This window comes from Apium graveolens, chromosome 7 (genome assembly GCF_009905375.1).
Source record: "Apium graveolens cultivar Ventura chromosome 7, ASM990537v1, whole genome shotgun sequence".
Taxonomy (NCBI): domain Eukaryota; kingdom Viridiplantae; phylum Streptophyta; class Magnoliopsida; order Apiales; family Apiaceae; genus Apium; species Apium graveolens.
Genome location: NC_133653.1, coordinates 9,485,887 through 9,502,631, shown reverse-complemented (window position 1 = coordinate 9,502,631; position 16,745 = coordinate 9,485,887). Strand labels below are relative to the sequence as shown.

Below are 16,745 nucleotides of genomic sequence, written 5' to 3'. Positions count from 1 at the left end.
TCTTCTTTCGAATATGCCCTGAAATGCAAAACACTACAAAAACGCATCAAAAACACAAATAACTTGAATGCAAAATACCAATTCGAGCCTTTACGAAGCGTTCTAAGTGGATATAAATGCCACTTATCATTATCTGAGGTAACATTTTCAGAATTTGTTGTAGTTTTTGAGTTGTCAAGGTCACATCAGTAGGAGGGCTCACTTGTATAACATTATTAGCACGCCTAGGCTGCTTGGCAGTAGGAGATTGAGGTTTCAAGGTGGGGGGTTTATACTTTCGATGCCAACGTGGGTAGCCTATCACAGTCCAACACCTATCCCCGCTATGATTCTTTTGTCCGCAAGCATGACAAGCTGGACTTTTATATTCATTCTGAGATTTGCCATACATAGCAGCATCTTGATTTGCCAAACCAAACAAGTAATTTTTCTTGTTGCAAAGTGGAAAACGCAATATTAACACTAGGAAGAGGATTTTGCATCAAGAGTTGAGAACGAAGAGCAACATACATATCATCAAGACCATTCAAAATTAAAAAAGGCGTGACTCAACTTTATATTTATCAATAGCAGAGATAAAGGTTGTAAAATCTACAGCAACAGTAGTAATCACTGGGAATGCATTCATTGACTCAATCTCCTCCTAGAGGCTACTCTGGGACATTAGTCCAACTATAACATTTGTTATCTTAAAATATTAAATATACCCTTCTTTTGAAATTCCCCAACATTACTTATATTAAAATATGAAATATACCATAACACTGAAAACCGTAATATTATTTCTATTTGTTGGGCATCTAAAAAATGCGAACCGCCTCACCTACTTTTTCATATTATATATGCGTAGTTTTCTCAAATTTCTACATTTTTTCCTATTATAAGTTTCCATATACTTCCTTTATCACTTATAATATTGTAAAATGGAACGAAGAATTCGTAGGGACAAATCACACCGCTTTAATAAACATGCAATTATAAGTTCCTGTATACTTCTTTTATTACTTGTAACATTATAAAATGGAATGAAGAATTTGTAGGGGCAAATCACACCGCTTTAATAAGCATGCAATTTTTATTGTTTGTTTAATCATATAGATTGGGTGTCTAGAGTATTTAGAATGGTGATATACTAAGAATGTAATTATAGGGATTGTATAAAAAAATTATACACTTTAATGGGGTATTTTTTATTAAATTTTTAGACAACCTTGCTATATTAGTCATATTCTGCATTAAAATGTCACATCACTTGCACCATATAAAAATATAATTTTTAAAATATAACAAACCATTATACCCGATTTTATTCAACAACAATCCCTTACAAATTTGGTGGAAATGCTCTAAGTTTAAGTTGATATCTTAAGGTGATGTTGGCTATATAATTGCCAACATCAAGGAGGTTGCTAATATTTAAATCTGGATTCGGTTTAAATCGGATCGGTTTCAATTTTAAAACCGCATCACGAAAATTTCACAAAAAAAATATCAGTAAATTTAAAAAATGCTTAATATAAAATGTGTAGATATGAATAAAAAATGCTTAATATGAATAATGTTGTAAGCCTCTGCCATATATTTCGGAGGTTAATAATTTTTAAGCTTATCCTGTTATTATCTATTCCTATCTTTTTAATCCATATGTATAATGGAAAACAGAAAATCCAAAGCAGTTTCCACTCGATTTGAAACACCTTTTGGTGAAGTGAAATTAAAGTTACAAAGAAAATCGCCACTTGAGTATCTGGTTGAGTGGCATGCTAAAAATTACAGAATGAACATATTACTTTTATTTATGAAATATATCTTAAAAATGTACAATATAATATATATTTTATTTATTTTAATAGTCAAATCGGTTTAGGTTTCTTTCGGTTCGGTTTTAAGGTATTTCGGTTACGGATTTTAATTTTTCGGTTTAGGTTTCGGTTCGGATTTTAACGATTTGGTTTTTATCGAGTTTTAGCGGTTTCAATTTTGGATTCGTTTTTTTTCAATTTTTTGCTCACCCCTACTTTTTAATATGTTAAATATACCAGCACACTCACTCTTTTTTGTTTAAGGCTTAAATACTAGATACATCGGGTACATAACAATGAATAAAGTTATATTTTACGAAAGCTAAAAATAGATGTAAAAAAAAAGACATTTCTCTACACTCACGGACATCGGCTTAAAATTATTAGCTATTAACATTTTTCTGGCAGTGATCAATATTCAACTACACATATGTACAACCTACTAACAACCAAGTAGGTTCTGCAAACTACATACCAAGTACATCTGATCTAACGTGTGTCATTTATGCAAAGCCTTGGGGTAATATAAATTAAACAATCATAAGTTTTGACCTATTAAGTTATCAGCTGTTTAATCCCAGAAGTCAGGGTTATAATGTTTCAAAAATTATATCAAAAAATTGTAAGAAAACAGAGACAAAGCATTTTATACAAGTAATAGAACTATTGGGCTGACATTTATCCAGTAAACACTCTCCTCTCATCTTCTTTGCTATCTCATGATCATGAACTGTGTACTCTTCTTTTGCAGCTTAAAATTTCAACTGGATCTAACTTGAAAAACCCTGTTGTACCACACAGAATGGAGTATCATATGAAATATGTCATACTTCACAGGCTTAGGGTGCCAAAGAAAATGTTGCTGTACCCGCTTAACTCTCTGTTGCATCACTTCATACCTTCTGTCTGAGATTGAAAGAAGAATGTTCTTCAGATTTGGAAGGTCCTCTTCTTGGATGAAAACAGCAAATGATTCCCAGTTCAGAATCTCGAAAAATGGTGGTACAAAGTTATCCGATATTATGACAGGCACACATTCGAAGAAGATTGCCTCCACTACTCTAGGACTATTGACTTCATAGCCTCTTGGACATATGCAGTACTTGCTACTCTTCATATACTGAATGTAGTTTCTGTTGTTCTTGGACTTGGGCAGTTTCGTGAAGAGCTTGATGTCAGGATCTTTGTTTTGCCATTGCTGTAATAACATAGGCCGGAGATATCCATGCATCTGTCCAGCGAAGAAAGCAAGTATTGGTCGTTGACGAGGAATTTTGCCTCCGATATCTCTCAGCAGATTCTTACTTGAGCGAACAATGGTTTCGGGAAGAGACACATCCTTTCCCAATCTAAAACCTTCTTTGATATCAGCATTGCACAGAGCTTTAGTGCAGTTGTTCAAACGTGCTCGTGTTTCAGCTGGGGCCTAACGAAAATGATATTCAAAATGTAATAAATCCTTAAGCAAGGACGGCAGTGGGCATTTTTAAAATGCAACAGAATTCAGATTGTAAATCACACCAAGCTAAACAAAGTAAAACCTGCAAAATCTAAAAATAATTGGTTTGTTATTATTGAAGTAAAGTGATAGGTTATATCCACCATACCCAGTCATGGCAAGCAACAAGAAAATGATCAGCTCCACCGGTTCTGTTCCAAAATGGGTACTTTCCAACAATCAGGTCAAGATAGTCCTCCAAATATTTTATTAAGTTAGCGTGACTATGAGAATCACGTACATACAACGTTTCTTCTAGCATACGTGAACTGAAAGGCAGGTAAAAGAGGTGCGCGTCATTTGGATTGTTAGTAACGTATTGCTTATTTCCTTCTAGTAGCTTCATAAACCAGCCCTCAGAAGCATATATTCCCGTGAGCACTGGCTGTGGGTTATGGAAAATTGGTCTTTTGCCCTCTTGGTAGATGTAAACTTTGAGTGTCTGTTCCATTATTTCGTAGCTCCTACACATGTTAAGGAATTAATAACAAGCTAAATTATAGAGTCAATTAAGAAAATAAGCAGCAGCACTAACATTGTGTGCAATTAAGATACAATACTTTGTTTCTCAACAAAAGACTTCCTAGTAACCTTTACAAATGACTAACTAATATATTATGAGAAGAAAAGAAAACCACAAAACCATTAAGTTGACATATTAAGACACTTCTGATGATTAGAACAAATTCAGATATTATGCAAGAAGTGACGACAATATCAAACCAGAGAACGACTATTCTACATCATAATGAAATTTTTATGTCCTTGTGTAATGTACACATGTGTGGGCTGACATGATTCGAAGACTATTCTATAACATCATCTTGTGTCTACCATCTACATATCTCTGCAGTGAGCTGGGAAGGAAGATAGATTCGTGATGGTATGCTATTGAGGTCATACAAATAATGCAAGTCTCAATGTCCACTGTCCAGAGCCATTTAACTAACTAGTTAACCGATAATATTAAAGTATTTTAACTAGTTTAAGATAATTACCTTCTAAACATAGAAACATTCCGATAAATAGGAGCATAAAGACTATGGTCATCTGCTATGGTGGGAGCATTCACAATCTGTGACTTTGCCTCAAGTATTTGAGAATCAACTGCTGATGACCAACGTGGTTCCTAGAAATCAGGGAAACAAACACAGATCAGAACCAAAACAAATCTATATAATTAACATCCTGCCTTCATGTTATTTTTTCCTGCCCAAAATGTTAACATCTGTAAGTTGCAACTCTAAATGTACCATCGAATAGGATGAAGCACGGTTCTTGTGCAACAGATCTTTCATATCAGATAAAGAAAGAATAGTGGATTTTGAACTCTTGGGCTCTTTCTTCACAGTAGCGCTGTTTCCGCTTTGTGGAGTCCCAAGTCCGTCAGTTTTGTGAAGTCTGTCCTGTGTATCATTGTTTACTGATTTTATCCTTGGGTCATTAGATACTACAGTTGCCAAGTTAACCTCTGTGGGAGACATCAAAGGTGATGCAAATGAAGGGGACTTGGAACTGTTACCTGAAACTCCATTTTCCTGTATTGAGACAATATTATCTTCTTGCTTTCTGGTCAGTGAAGTATTATTCAATGCAGACTTGCTCCCTGAAGTGAAGTTACGTTCTTGGGTTAAATTTTTTCCAACGGAAATTGTTGCTGTTTCAGTTTTTTCATTATCCGACGCTGTGCTAGTATAGTTCAGATTACCAAGAACTGTAAGGTTGTCCGCATTGTTATGATAACCGGATAGATTAGCAGGAAGGGAACTTCCATTTAATAGTGCTCGAGTCCTACCATCAGGGAAAACATATGATACAATATTACCATAGGGAAGTTCCACATACTGAACCATTATTACCATGGCGAACAGAACAGCAAACAACCAAATCCATCTCCTACTTTCCACTTGGCATTTACGAGCTAATTCACTACTCATGATCCGAAACTACTGGAAACAGTCTCTACAACCCTGTAAAGTTTCCGAAACAAAATTAATGACAAGTACCATTACTTAAAATCATGTTTTTATTTGCTACTTAAAAAATTATACTGTATTAGTTAACTCAAAGGCTTCAAATGATTTTATACCTCACAGCAGTGTCAAAGTATCAGTTCCATCATCACAAAAAAAAAAAAAACTTCAGTCAATTGAGGAATTGCAAGACATAACAACAACAGTGCAGTCACTAGATTTATAGCTTGTAATGTGTGATTCGAATCCACATCTGACTAACTGAGATACAGTCTAATGTTCAGTCTCTTTCAACATTAAAGGTACAATTACATTTCTCAACTACAAGACCAACTAATCTAGTTACATTTCAAAAATCTTAGATGAGGTCCACTGAATGACAATATCATCATAATTCCTACTTCTCAACCGCATTTCTAAACAAGTTTATAGAATAATCGCATTTCAGTTAAATTGACTAAAACCATTACAGTTATCGTAATTACTACATTTTTCAAACACTTTCTGCCTCAGAACTTAACGTGCCTTCGCAACCATTGCAATCTTCGCAAAATCAATTTCCAATGCAATATCAAACAATGTGAAATTACCAACAAGTTGCTCATTCTCTCAACAGCCAACCATATTCTACCATAACTCAACATCAGCAAAATCACTCAAAAATCTCCAGCAATATCAAAACCAAAAAATCAAAATTTCGAAATCTAAAACTAAACTCTTCCTATTCCACAAAACAATCAACAACCCTAGTCCAAAACCAATACATACAAACAGAAAAAAGAATGGAAAATCAAGAACACCCTGATCAAGAACCCCAAGAAAATCAAACAACAGAAGCTAAATAAGAGTGCAACTACAAAAACAAAAACAAAAATAAATTACTTAAAACAAAGTAATCAGAGAAAAAACTGCACATACCTTGAAGAAACACAGGAGAAAAAAAAATTTAGAGAAGATTAAGGGGTTTGGTAAGCAGAAATTTTTTACCATATTTACCAGTCAACAACTAGTAATAATAGTAATTAAGTACTTTTTAATTTTTGATTATTCTTCTTTAAATTTTTATGCTCATATATTTTTAAGAAAATTAAGAAAGCATCGAATGAAATTATGACACAGAAATTATAGGTGTCAAGATATGGAGTAGTCCAAGTGGTGTGTATCTGGGTTGCTGGTTACAACTGTACTAATCAGACATACCATGCATATTTCATCACTTTTTCCTTTTTTAATTTGTTTGTTATGTGTACTTGTCCTGTGATTTCTTGCAATTTTATTTTTCAGACATTGTTTCTATATTTACGGATCAAGCCCCTCATTTTTACTTCCCTTTCGTGTCTTTTTTAGACAAGGAATCTCTTCTATATATAATAGAAGAACAAGGTAGTCGGGAGGAATCGAACCCACGTCTTCATATTCACTAACACATCAACTTACAGTAAAACCTCTATAAATTAATATAGTTGGGACCGGAGAATTCTATTAATTTAGAGAGGTATTAATTAATCGATAAATTAATAATTATTAATTTATAGAGAATTTTCGGTAGCAAACAAAATTAACTTTTGATTAAATTTTTATTCACATAAATTTAAATAAAATGAATTGTACAATTTATATTTTATACTTAATTCAATTAATTCAATGTATATAAATTTTGAAAGTCAATGTAATGTACAATATATTAGATTCAAAGTCCATGTAGTGTATAAGTTAAATTCATTGTATTTTACATAGAAAATATTCAATGTATATTAGGAAAATTCAAAGTACATGAATTAATTTAATTCATTGTATTTTACATAGAAAGTATTCAATGTATGTGTAGTCATAAAATATATTATATATACTGTATATACTAGATTGGGGGAAAAATTATACAAACAAAACAATGGCTTCTCATCTAAAAGGTGTCACAAAATCAACAATGACGGATGAAGCAAGAAAAGCATTATGTGAATATAAAAGAGAAAATTCATCATGCACTCAAAAAGATCTCCAGTTGTGGCTCGAGAATAAGTTTCATCTAAAAGTTAGTCAAGGTACAATATCAAATACACTGAAAAGGTCAGCAGACTATCTTGCAGCTAATTACTTGGAGAAAAGAAAAGATATTAAGCGACATAAACCAGCAAAATATCCAGATATGGAGAAGGTTTTCTATGAATGGTTTCTCCAGTACCAAGATCGTGTTAATATGACAGGAGAGCTAATTTTAGAGAAGGCAAAAGAGACCATGAAAATTTTATACCCTCAACAAGATCAGGAGCACACTTTTTCTCAAGGTTGGCTTGAGAAATTCAAGTTAAGACATGGTATTAAGTCATTTCGTCGCTTTGGAGAAAGTGGTTCTGTTGATGTACAGGACATGGAGAAGAAACTGGAGTCCATAAGGGAAAAAATAAACCAGTTCCCTATGAAAGATGTTTTTAACATGGACGAAACTGGTTTGTTTTACAGGTTACAAGCTGATCACTCTCTTGCTACGAAACAACTTGAAGGAAGAAAACAAGACAAAGAAAGGCTCACGGTTGTTATATGTTGCAATGAAGATGGCTCTGAAAAAATTCCTTTATGGATTATTGGAAAGTATGCAAAGCCACGGTGCTTCAAGAATGTTAACATGGGCAGCTTGAATTGTCATTATCGTGCAAACAAAAGAGCTTGGATGACTAGTGTACTTTTTGATGAATACATTCGTTGGTTTGATAGCCAAATGCAAGGCAGAAGAATTTTGTTTGTGGTAGATAACTGTCCAGCACATCCAAAAAATATTGAAGGACTACAAAATGTTGAGTTGTACTTCTTGCCACCTAACATGACATCAAAAATCCAACCTTGTGATGCAGGAATTATAAGAGCTTTCAAGATGCACTATCGCAGGAGATTTTATCGTGGGTTATTAGAAGGTTATGAGTTGGGACAATCTGATCCAGGAAAGATTAATGTTTTGGATGCTATCAATTATGCAGTCGCGACGTGGACGACAAATGTAAAACAAGAGTCAATAGCAAGGTGCTTTCAACATTGCAAAATTCGTTCCATAGATGAAGTTTCGAGCAATTTAAATGAACATACAACTCCGGAAGAATACATTCATGAACTTGAGGTGATGATTAAGGATCTAGGTTATCGTAATAAAATGGATGTTAATAACTTCTTAGATTATCCGGGTGAAAATGAATCATGTTCCGAGGTCCAAAGTATATAAGAGATTGCAAACACCATCCTTGAAAATAGTGTTGAAGATGATCTTGAAGACGATACAACACCGTTGGAGCCGGTTACACGTAAAGAAGCACTCAAGGCATCAAAAATGCTTAATAACTTTTTGATGCAACATGAAAGCACCACACCCGAGCTTTTGGATGCAATAAGGAAGATTAGGGATGAGCTTCATGTTGATTTAAATTATATGAAAAAGCAAACTACAATTGAATCATATTTTACAAAGATGTAATAGCTATATTTTTATGAATATAAGGGAATTATTAATTTATAGTTTTATTGGGACCATATTTTTATACAGGGTGTTCAAAAAAATTATTATCTTATTATCTTATCGAAATTGATCATTTTTTGAACGGGCCCAAGTCGGGACCGAACAAAATTATTAATTTAGAGAGATTATTAATTAATCGAGTATTAATTTACAGAGGTTTTACCACTACATCACACTATTACTTAAGTTTTTTATCATACACATAATATGTGAGTGTCATAAATAACGATAATTTATTTAACTTTAAACATGATTACTAATATATTTGTAGAGTTAGTTTTGAAAAATTGAATTTGAGATATAAAGTTAAGTACAGTATATAAACGGATCATTATCTTATTTATTAAATAATTTAGTTTGAAAAGTATGTCTTATATATTTTTAATAAAAAAATAAATTGTACATATAATTAAATTTTTTATATGTTAAAAAGAGATACACTTATATAAATAATATATATATATACTACATATTTAGATAAGTTATAATTAGCGTATTTCGATTTATTTCGAATTCAAAATTAGAATTTGACCCATTTTTCAAAAAATACTCGAAATCTGACTAAATGGTATGTCCGTAAATACCATGTCATTACATAGGTTTAATTTCAATTACGAGTTTGACGAGAAAATCTTACCGATAAAATTAATATCTTTGGGATCTTTATAGAATCAAGTAAATTGATTTATGTATCAAAATTACTAGCTTCAAAATCAAAATTTTACCCATTTTGAAAAATATTCTCAATTTGAATACATGACCCGGCCGAAAATACATAATCACTATCTAGATTTAATAAATTTAAATTACGAGCTCGACAAGAATATCTTACTAATAAGGATAAATTTTATAATATCTTATATTAATAAAAATTAATATTTTTGAGCTCTTTATACGATCAAGTCAATTGATATTATGTATTAAAATTAATATTTTTTATACTATTTTACTTGCAGAACATATATGGACTCTCGTACTGAACTAAAAACAAGGACTCTCATATATATATATATATATATATATATATATATATAAGTAACTTGTAAAATTTTATAATTCAATATTTTGAAAAATAAAAATTAAATTAGCAATAATAAATTTACAAAAAAAATATTTAGTGTTGGAAAATATTGTACAACTATTTTAAATTATTTGAAAAAAGGTTAAAACTATAATCTATTGTACTATTTGATTTAATCCATGTTATGCTATCTAAATAAAATAATAAATATTAGTCGATATTTTGAAAGGATTAAAAAGTTCAACTAATATTTAAAAAAATATTAAATTGAAAATATTTAATTTTAGAAATATAGTATACAATGTTATAAAGTTACCATCAAAAGAAATATTAGTATCAAAAATGAAAAAAAACTTTAAAATAATTTGAATGATGATATTAGTACAAATTTATCTTCAGATTCTTGAAAAAAAAAATTCTGAATATCAGTAGTTAGTCTAGACGATATATCAATTATTTTTATGTCAGATTCATGATTAATGCTCTGTTGAGTAAAAATAGATATTGTTTGATTTTCAGTGCTACCACGACTACAATATATAAATAATTGTAATTTATTTATTTGATAATTATAATTTTTGGATAATCATAAATACATGTAATTTGAGTAATTTACTGAATAACAATTAGATATATACATGACCAAGATATGTAGAATATAAATAAACGAGATCAACATAATTTACTAAAAATTATAATAAATAATAATTTACATACATAAACACACATGTGGACTTTATCTTAACCAATATTAAAAAGATTCAATTTTGATGTTGTATTTCAGAGTTATTGATATATGTACTATAAAAAATAACAAAAGTCTTTTATGTTCTGAAAATAAGAATGATCAATTAAATTTAAATTTTTTTTCAATGTGTTAAAAACTAAATAGATTATGTCAAATTTAATTTATGAATTGACAATAATCTGATATCTTATAAAATTAACTTTATATAATGGAGATGATTGAGGTTAAATACATGGTCGAGATCAACTTTAGTTAATGAATTAAGACATTAACAATTAGCAATGATATTAAATTAACATAAACGTTGAATTAAAGAAATAATATTTTTCTTAAAAAATAAACTTATATTAATTGAACTGTAAATTCTACTTTGTTGAATATTACGATTGCAGCTCTTGAGCACTTTAATTATGCATTACTGCTCCTTTTAAATTAAGCAAGATAATTATAAATTAGTAATGACTTTAGTAATAAAATAACTCATTACTCCGGGTTTATTTGACCAAAACTCAAAAAAATTACTCGACTCTGTAATATACATATATGTTAAATTTTAGTTTCTTTTTATAAACATATTGACAATATTTGATTGATTAACTATATTTTTTTCTTTTACATGTACAGTACAGTGACTACCCTGTTTATATTTATTTAATAAATACAAATTACACGACACAAATAAGAAAATATGTATCATAGTTAATGAGATATATTTAAAAATATTATGAACGTTATTAATATTTTACATGAAATCATACACATTGATAGATAATGAGATTAAAAAGTCTCATTGAAAAGACTAAATTACCCCTATTTTTAATATTTATATAAAAAATGTGGTTCGTGAGAATCGAACTCAAGTTATTTTATTCAACTAATCATCATCTCACCACTACACCATATTCTCACATGTGCTTTTTATCATACACATAATATGTAAGTGTGCTAAATGAATATTTTATTTAATTTTAAAGATACTTACTTGAATTACGCAAAAAAAAGATAGTTAGTTGAATATTTGTACAGTTAATTTTAAAGAATTGAATTCTAGATATAAAATTAGGCATATTACATAAATGGATTATTATCTTATTTATTAATCATTTTTTAGTTTGAAAATATATATCATATATTTTTAACATATTTTTTATTATAAAAAGTAATTAAAATGTACATATATAATTTTTAAAAAAATATTGAAAATAGAATCGCTTATATATAAATAATTTATATTGATATTACATATTTAGATAAGCTCGAATTATAATGAGTCAATGCATTTTAGATCTTGGTCCATTGTTCAAAAAATACTCGAAATTTGACTACATGACCCGGCCGAAAAACATCGTCACATTCTACGTTTAGTAAATTTAAATTACAAGCTCGGCGAGAATATCTTACCAATAATGTGAAATTTTTTAATATCTCGTGTTAATATAAATTAATGTGTTTGAGGTCTTTATAGGATCAAGTCAATTGATTATTTATATTAAAATTACTATCTTCATTGGTAACGTATTATTATTTTTGGGATTTGTCTCGATTTTAAGAATATTTGAAATTTGAAATGAGATTTCACGAGATTTGTTAAAACTACAATAATATACTAAATCGATTTATTTTTCATTTTTCATTTAAAAAACTAGCTTTTAAAAATGAATTCTTCTAGATCAGCAATATTCACTGATCAAGATAATATTGTACAAATATTTTGAATTTTTTTAATATTTTGAATTATTCAAATAAAAGTTATATCTATACTATATTGTAGCATTTGATTCAATGCATTTTATATTATTTAAGGAAAAAAACATATATTGTTCAATAATTTGAAGGAATTAACCAGTTCAACTAATATTTATAAAACTTTATCGAACTGAAAATTTTTAATTTTAGGAGAATAGTATAAAATGTTATCAAATTATTATATGAAGAAATATTAGAGTAGTAATGAAAGAAACTTAAAAACGGTTTAAATAACGATATAATTACAATTTTTCTTTCGAATTCTTGAAAAAAATCATGAATATGAATAATAAGTCTTAAAAATTTATAATTCATTTATATGTTACAACCATGATTGAAACCCGATTGCGTAAAAAATAGATATGGATTGTTTGTCAATAATAATGTGAATAACATATATAAATAATATCAATTTATTTATTACGTAATTTTAATTTTTGAATAATTATAAATGCATGTTAGTTAAGTAATCAATTATCTCACTAGATGTTAATAATGATTATACATGTACATAAATCAGATATTTAGCATATAAATAATTGAAATCATCATAATTTACTAACAGATATAACATACAATAATTTATATGATAACACACACATACATATAACTTAATCTTACTTTCTTAACACTAGTGTAAATAAAAAACTAACATTTTCTTATACATACATGATACATACATACATTGAAACTAATATTTTTCATTAAAATCAACTTTAATATTAACAATAATGTAAATTTTACATTATTGTATATTATCATTGCAAGACATTCTGACTTTAATTATGCATTTTTTATCTTTTTAAATTGAGTATGTCAATTGTAAGTTAGTAGTGAACTCAGTAATAATATAAAGTAGTACATATAGTTTATTTAAATGAAATTCAAGATTTTGGTCAACTCTATATTCAACGTGTATGTTAATTTTTAACTTTTTATTTGTAAATATACTAACGACATTCTACATATTAAGTTTAATCGTTTCGTTTTAAACGTACTCTTACTACCTGTTTATATTCATTCATTAAATATAAAATAACGGGTAAGAAAAATATAATATAATAATAGTTGATGGGATATTTACTCTTAAAAGTGAGGAAACATTCGAAACTTTTAATGTTATAGAGGTGGACATGAAGTTTGTTGGAGAGAAATTTTATTTTCATTTCTTCAAAATTTGACTCAAGAGCCTATATAAGGATATTGTTGGAATTGCTCTAAAAACATTATAATTGTATGGTGTATAAAAAAACTCTAGAAAATGACCCGTGCCTCGCACGAGTTATTATGCTAGTTATTATATGATATTTTGACGTGCCCGTTCTTTTACCTTCTTTTATGCGCCTATTGAGTAATGAGTATTGACTAGTGGTAACAAGATTAGATCTCGGGCACGTGCCAGTTATATTATATTTTTTTATAAAATATATTTTAAAATAATTTAATTTCGATATGTATTATATTTATATTATGTTTGATGTTGAAAAATAAAATAAAATTATAAATATAAACGCTTAAAAAAGTATAACAAAAATTATAATTTTTTTATTATTTATAAAAATATATAATAAATTGATAAATATTTAAATAAGTGGAAGAGAGAACAAGGGGAAACTTTAAAAATGAGAAGGTAGAAATGAGGATTTAAAGAATAGAGAGAACGAGTGGAGATTATAAATAAAAGAGATAAATTAAAAGTATTGAAAATATAATTAATTAGAGGAACATGTTAATAAGGAGGGAGAAATGGGAAATGAGGAAGAGAGAAAATGAGTGGAAATAAAAGAGATAAATTGAAAATATTGAAAGAAATTTTAAGATTTGATGATATAGCTATTTGTAGATTGAGGAGACGAATTGGTTCGAACTTTGATTAAAAAGGTTTGGACTCGCAAGCAATTTTTTAATTTTAAGTTCGAAAGTCGACTAAATTACACCCTAATATTGATTTGGATATTTCCAATTCATTATTTAATTAAAGAAAATTTTATTTGGATTTAATTTCATTTTTAAGTTAGTTTGCGAGAACTTTAGAATTTTAAAAATTTACATATATCTAATTAGTTTTTTAAAACTTAAATGAAATTAAGTTCATATTTTGAAAAATAAATTAATTTTTTTTATAAATATTAAAATTTTATAACCGTTATAAACAATACAAATATAATGTTTTTTTAAATACTTTCAAAAACTTTACGTATTACAAGAGCCAAGTTATGAAGTTCCTGACAAAAGAAAAAGAAGCTATGGGAAACAATAAAATTCAACCCGACCATTTCCCTTAATTTATAAAATTAATCTATTAAAATGATTATAAATTTAACAATTATTAACTTTATAAAAACGGGTAATCAGAATAGATCGGTGAAGAGATCGGTGAATATACTGATTTAGGATTAATCTGATAAACGGGTATTTTATCGAAAAATTAATTTGAAAAAAAATCGGATATATTTTCATATTTTAAATTAGAGTTAATTTTAATATCTTTTTTATTAATAATTTATAATTTAACATGTATTTATCATATTATATAATTTATCATTATTTAAATTTAATTAAATTATATTTTACATCTAATAATCTAGTTGCAATATAGAGAACATGAATAACTTACGGGGATTAATCGAATTTTAAAAGTCGGATCGATATATCTCCCAGAAGATTAATGAGAAATTAATTAATAAAATTGGAGATTTCAGAATCTTGTTAACATATTTTAATATTCTTAAATTTGATGGACAAGTTGAATGAATGAATAACTGAAAATTAAAAATATACTCGATCTTTTTAGGGAGTGTATTCATTTGAGATTCTGTACGATTTTTATTGATTTTCAAAATCAGTAGGTATTCAATAAGGATTTTAAATAATCTTTTAAAATCTAGAGGTATTCAAATCAGATTTCAAATAATCCTTATAAATTTGTGGGTATTCATTTCAGATTTAAAAAAATCTGCAGGTGTTCAATCCAGATTCTAAAATATCAAATAAAATCTCCATGTATTCAAATTTTAACAGATTTGTAAGAGTCATGGACTTTGAAATATTTGCTTCATATTTTATATACAAATTCGTCAATATCAAATCTCTTATTTAAAGTAAAGATTTTGATGGATTTACAAATCATAACATTTTTTTACTAGAAAATCAAAAAATAAAAGTGAAAAAGATATTACTTGCAAATATTTATACCTACATCTTTTTTCATCAGTTGTTCATGCTTGCCCGGTACTCCTAGGGTTATTTTCTTCTCTCTAGATTTGTTTTCTTTTCGTTCTCTATATGGTTGCATCTTTTTTGTTCTTGTATGTCATATATATTTTGTTCTCGTATAGTAATATTTGTATAGTTATATCTCTGTATAGTTGCTGTGAACATATATATATTGGTAAGTTTTTTTTTGTTACATATCATATAGTATATTGTCAATTTTTATGCATCGTATGATATATGCGTTCTAAAAATATAAAACGTTTTTAGTTCTATTATGGCTGATTCGCAAAGTGCCAAAAAGAGAGTTGGTTATGATCAATGGACGGTAGACGAGAGTAATGGGTTATTAGAGCTTATGGTTGATGCAGCGAGTCGAGGATGGCGTGATAATAGTGGTATCTTTACTAAATAAATAGTAATCGATCGAATTCTTCCTCAGCTTAATGAAAAATTTAAGTATAATAAGACTTATAACAATTATCAAAGTCGACTAAAATGGTTCAAAAATCAGTATCTCTCTTATTCAACTCTTATGAGTTTTAGTTTTGGATTTGGATATGACCCTATTTCTAAGAGGTTCACCGCTACAAATGAAGTTTGGGAAGAGTACATAAAGGTAAATTCAAATCTTTATGCTATTATTCATGTGAACGGTTCAATATTTTATTTGTTAGAAACTGTTATGCTAACAATATTTTTTATGTCAGAATCACCCAAAAGATGGCAACTTGCGCTATGAGACATTTGATGATTATGAAGACTTAAAAATTGCTATTGGGAATGGATTTGCGGTTGGAAAAAACGTAATTGGATTGGGTAGTTCTACTGAAGCAAGAACACTAGAAGTTGACGAAGTGAGTGACTTGCGGATTGACGACTTGAATTTTGATGTTGATAGCGAGGGGTTTGTGCTTGAACAAAACGGCTCATCGCCAATGGGTTCTCCTGAAGTTTTTAAGGTGCCCAAAAAAAAGCTCCCAACAAAAAGAGGTAGAGCCGAGTACGAGGGAAGTTCTAACTCAAGTGGAAATCCTCCTAAAGATGATCTTTTAGTGCAATTTGATAAACTTACAACAACTTTTGAAGGAGTTTATCAATTATTGAAAAAAATGGAGTAAGAAAGAACATATACCGCATGGGATGCTATTAAGGTGGTTCCAAATATAGATGAAGAAAACTGTTTAGAGGTGTTGAACTTGCTCGACACCAAAACAAAGAAAGATTGTTTCATGAAAATGA

At 28.7% G+C, this 16,745-nt stretch overlaps 2 protein-coding genes and 1 pseudogene across 2 annotated transcripts; 2 read left to right on the top strand and 1 right to left on the bottom strand.

The window, feature by feature from the left end:
• Window positions 1-2,323: 2,323 nt before the first annotated feature.
• On the bottom strand, window positions 2,324-6,328 carry LOC141670940 (putative glycosyltransferase At5g03795). The gene is made up of 5 exons (XM_074476995.1): window positions 6,192-6,328; window positions 4,554-5,270; window positions 4,299-4,429; window positions 3,410-3,764; window positions 2,324-3,228 (listed from the first exon to the last, which is right to left on the bottom strand). The coding sequence occupies exons 2-5, from the start codon at window positions 5,235-5,237 to the stop codon at window positions 2,563-2,565; spliced, it is 1,836 nt and encodes a 611-aa protein (XP_074333096.1). The 5' UTR covers window positions 5,238-5,270; window positions 6,192-6,328; the 3' UTR covers window positions 2,324-2,562.
• Window positions 6,329-7,164: 836 nt separating this feature from the next.
• LOC141672967 (CENP-B homolog protein 2-like) lies at window positions 7,165-8,769 on the top strand (annotated as a pseudogene).
• Window positions 8,770-15,780: 7,011 nt separating this feature from the next.
• On the top strand, window positions 15,781-16,624 carry LOC141673220 (uncharacterized). Its single transcript, XM_074479951.1, has 3 exons — window positions 15,781-15,864; window positions 16,018-16,122; window positions 16,214-16,624. Exons 1-3 carry the CDS (start codon window positions 15,781-15,783, stop codon window positions 16,622-16,624), a joined length of 600 nt encoding a protein of 199 aa, XP_074336052.1.
• The last annotated feature ends 121 nt before the right edge of the window (window positions 16,625-16,745 follow it).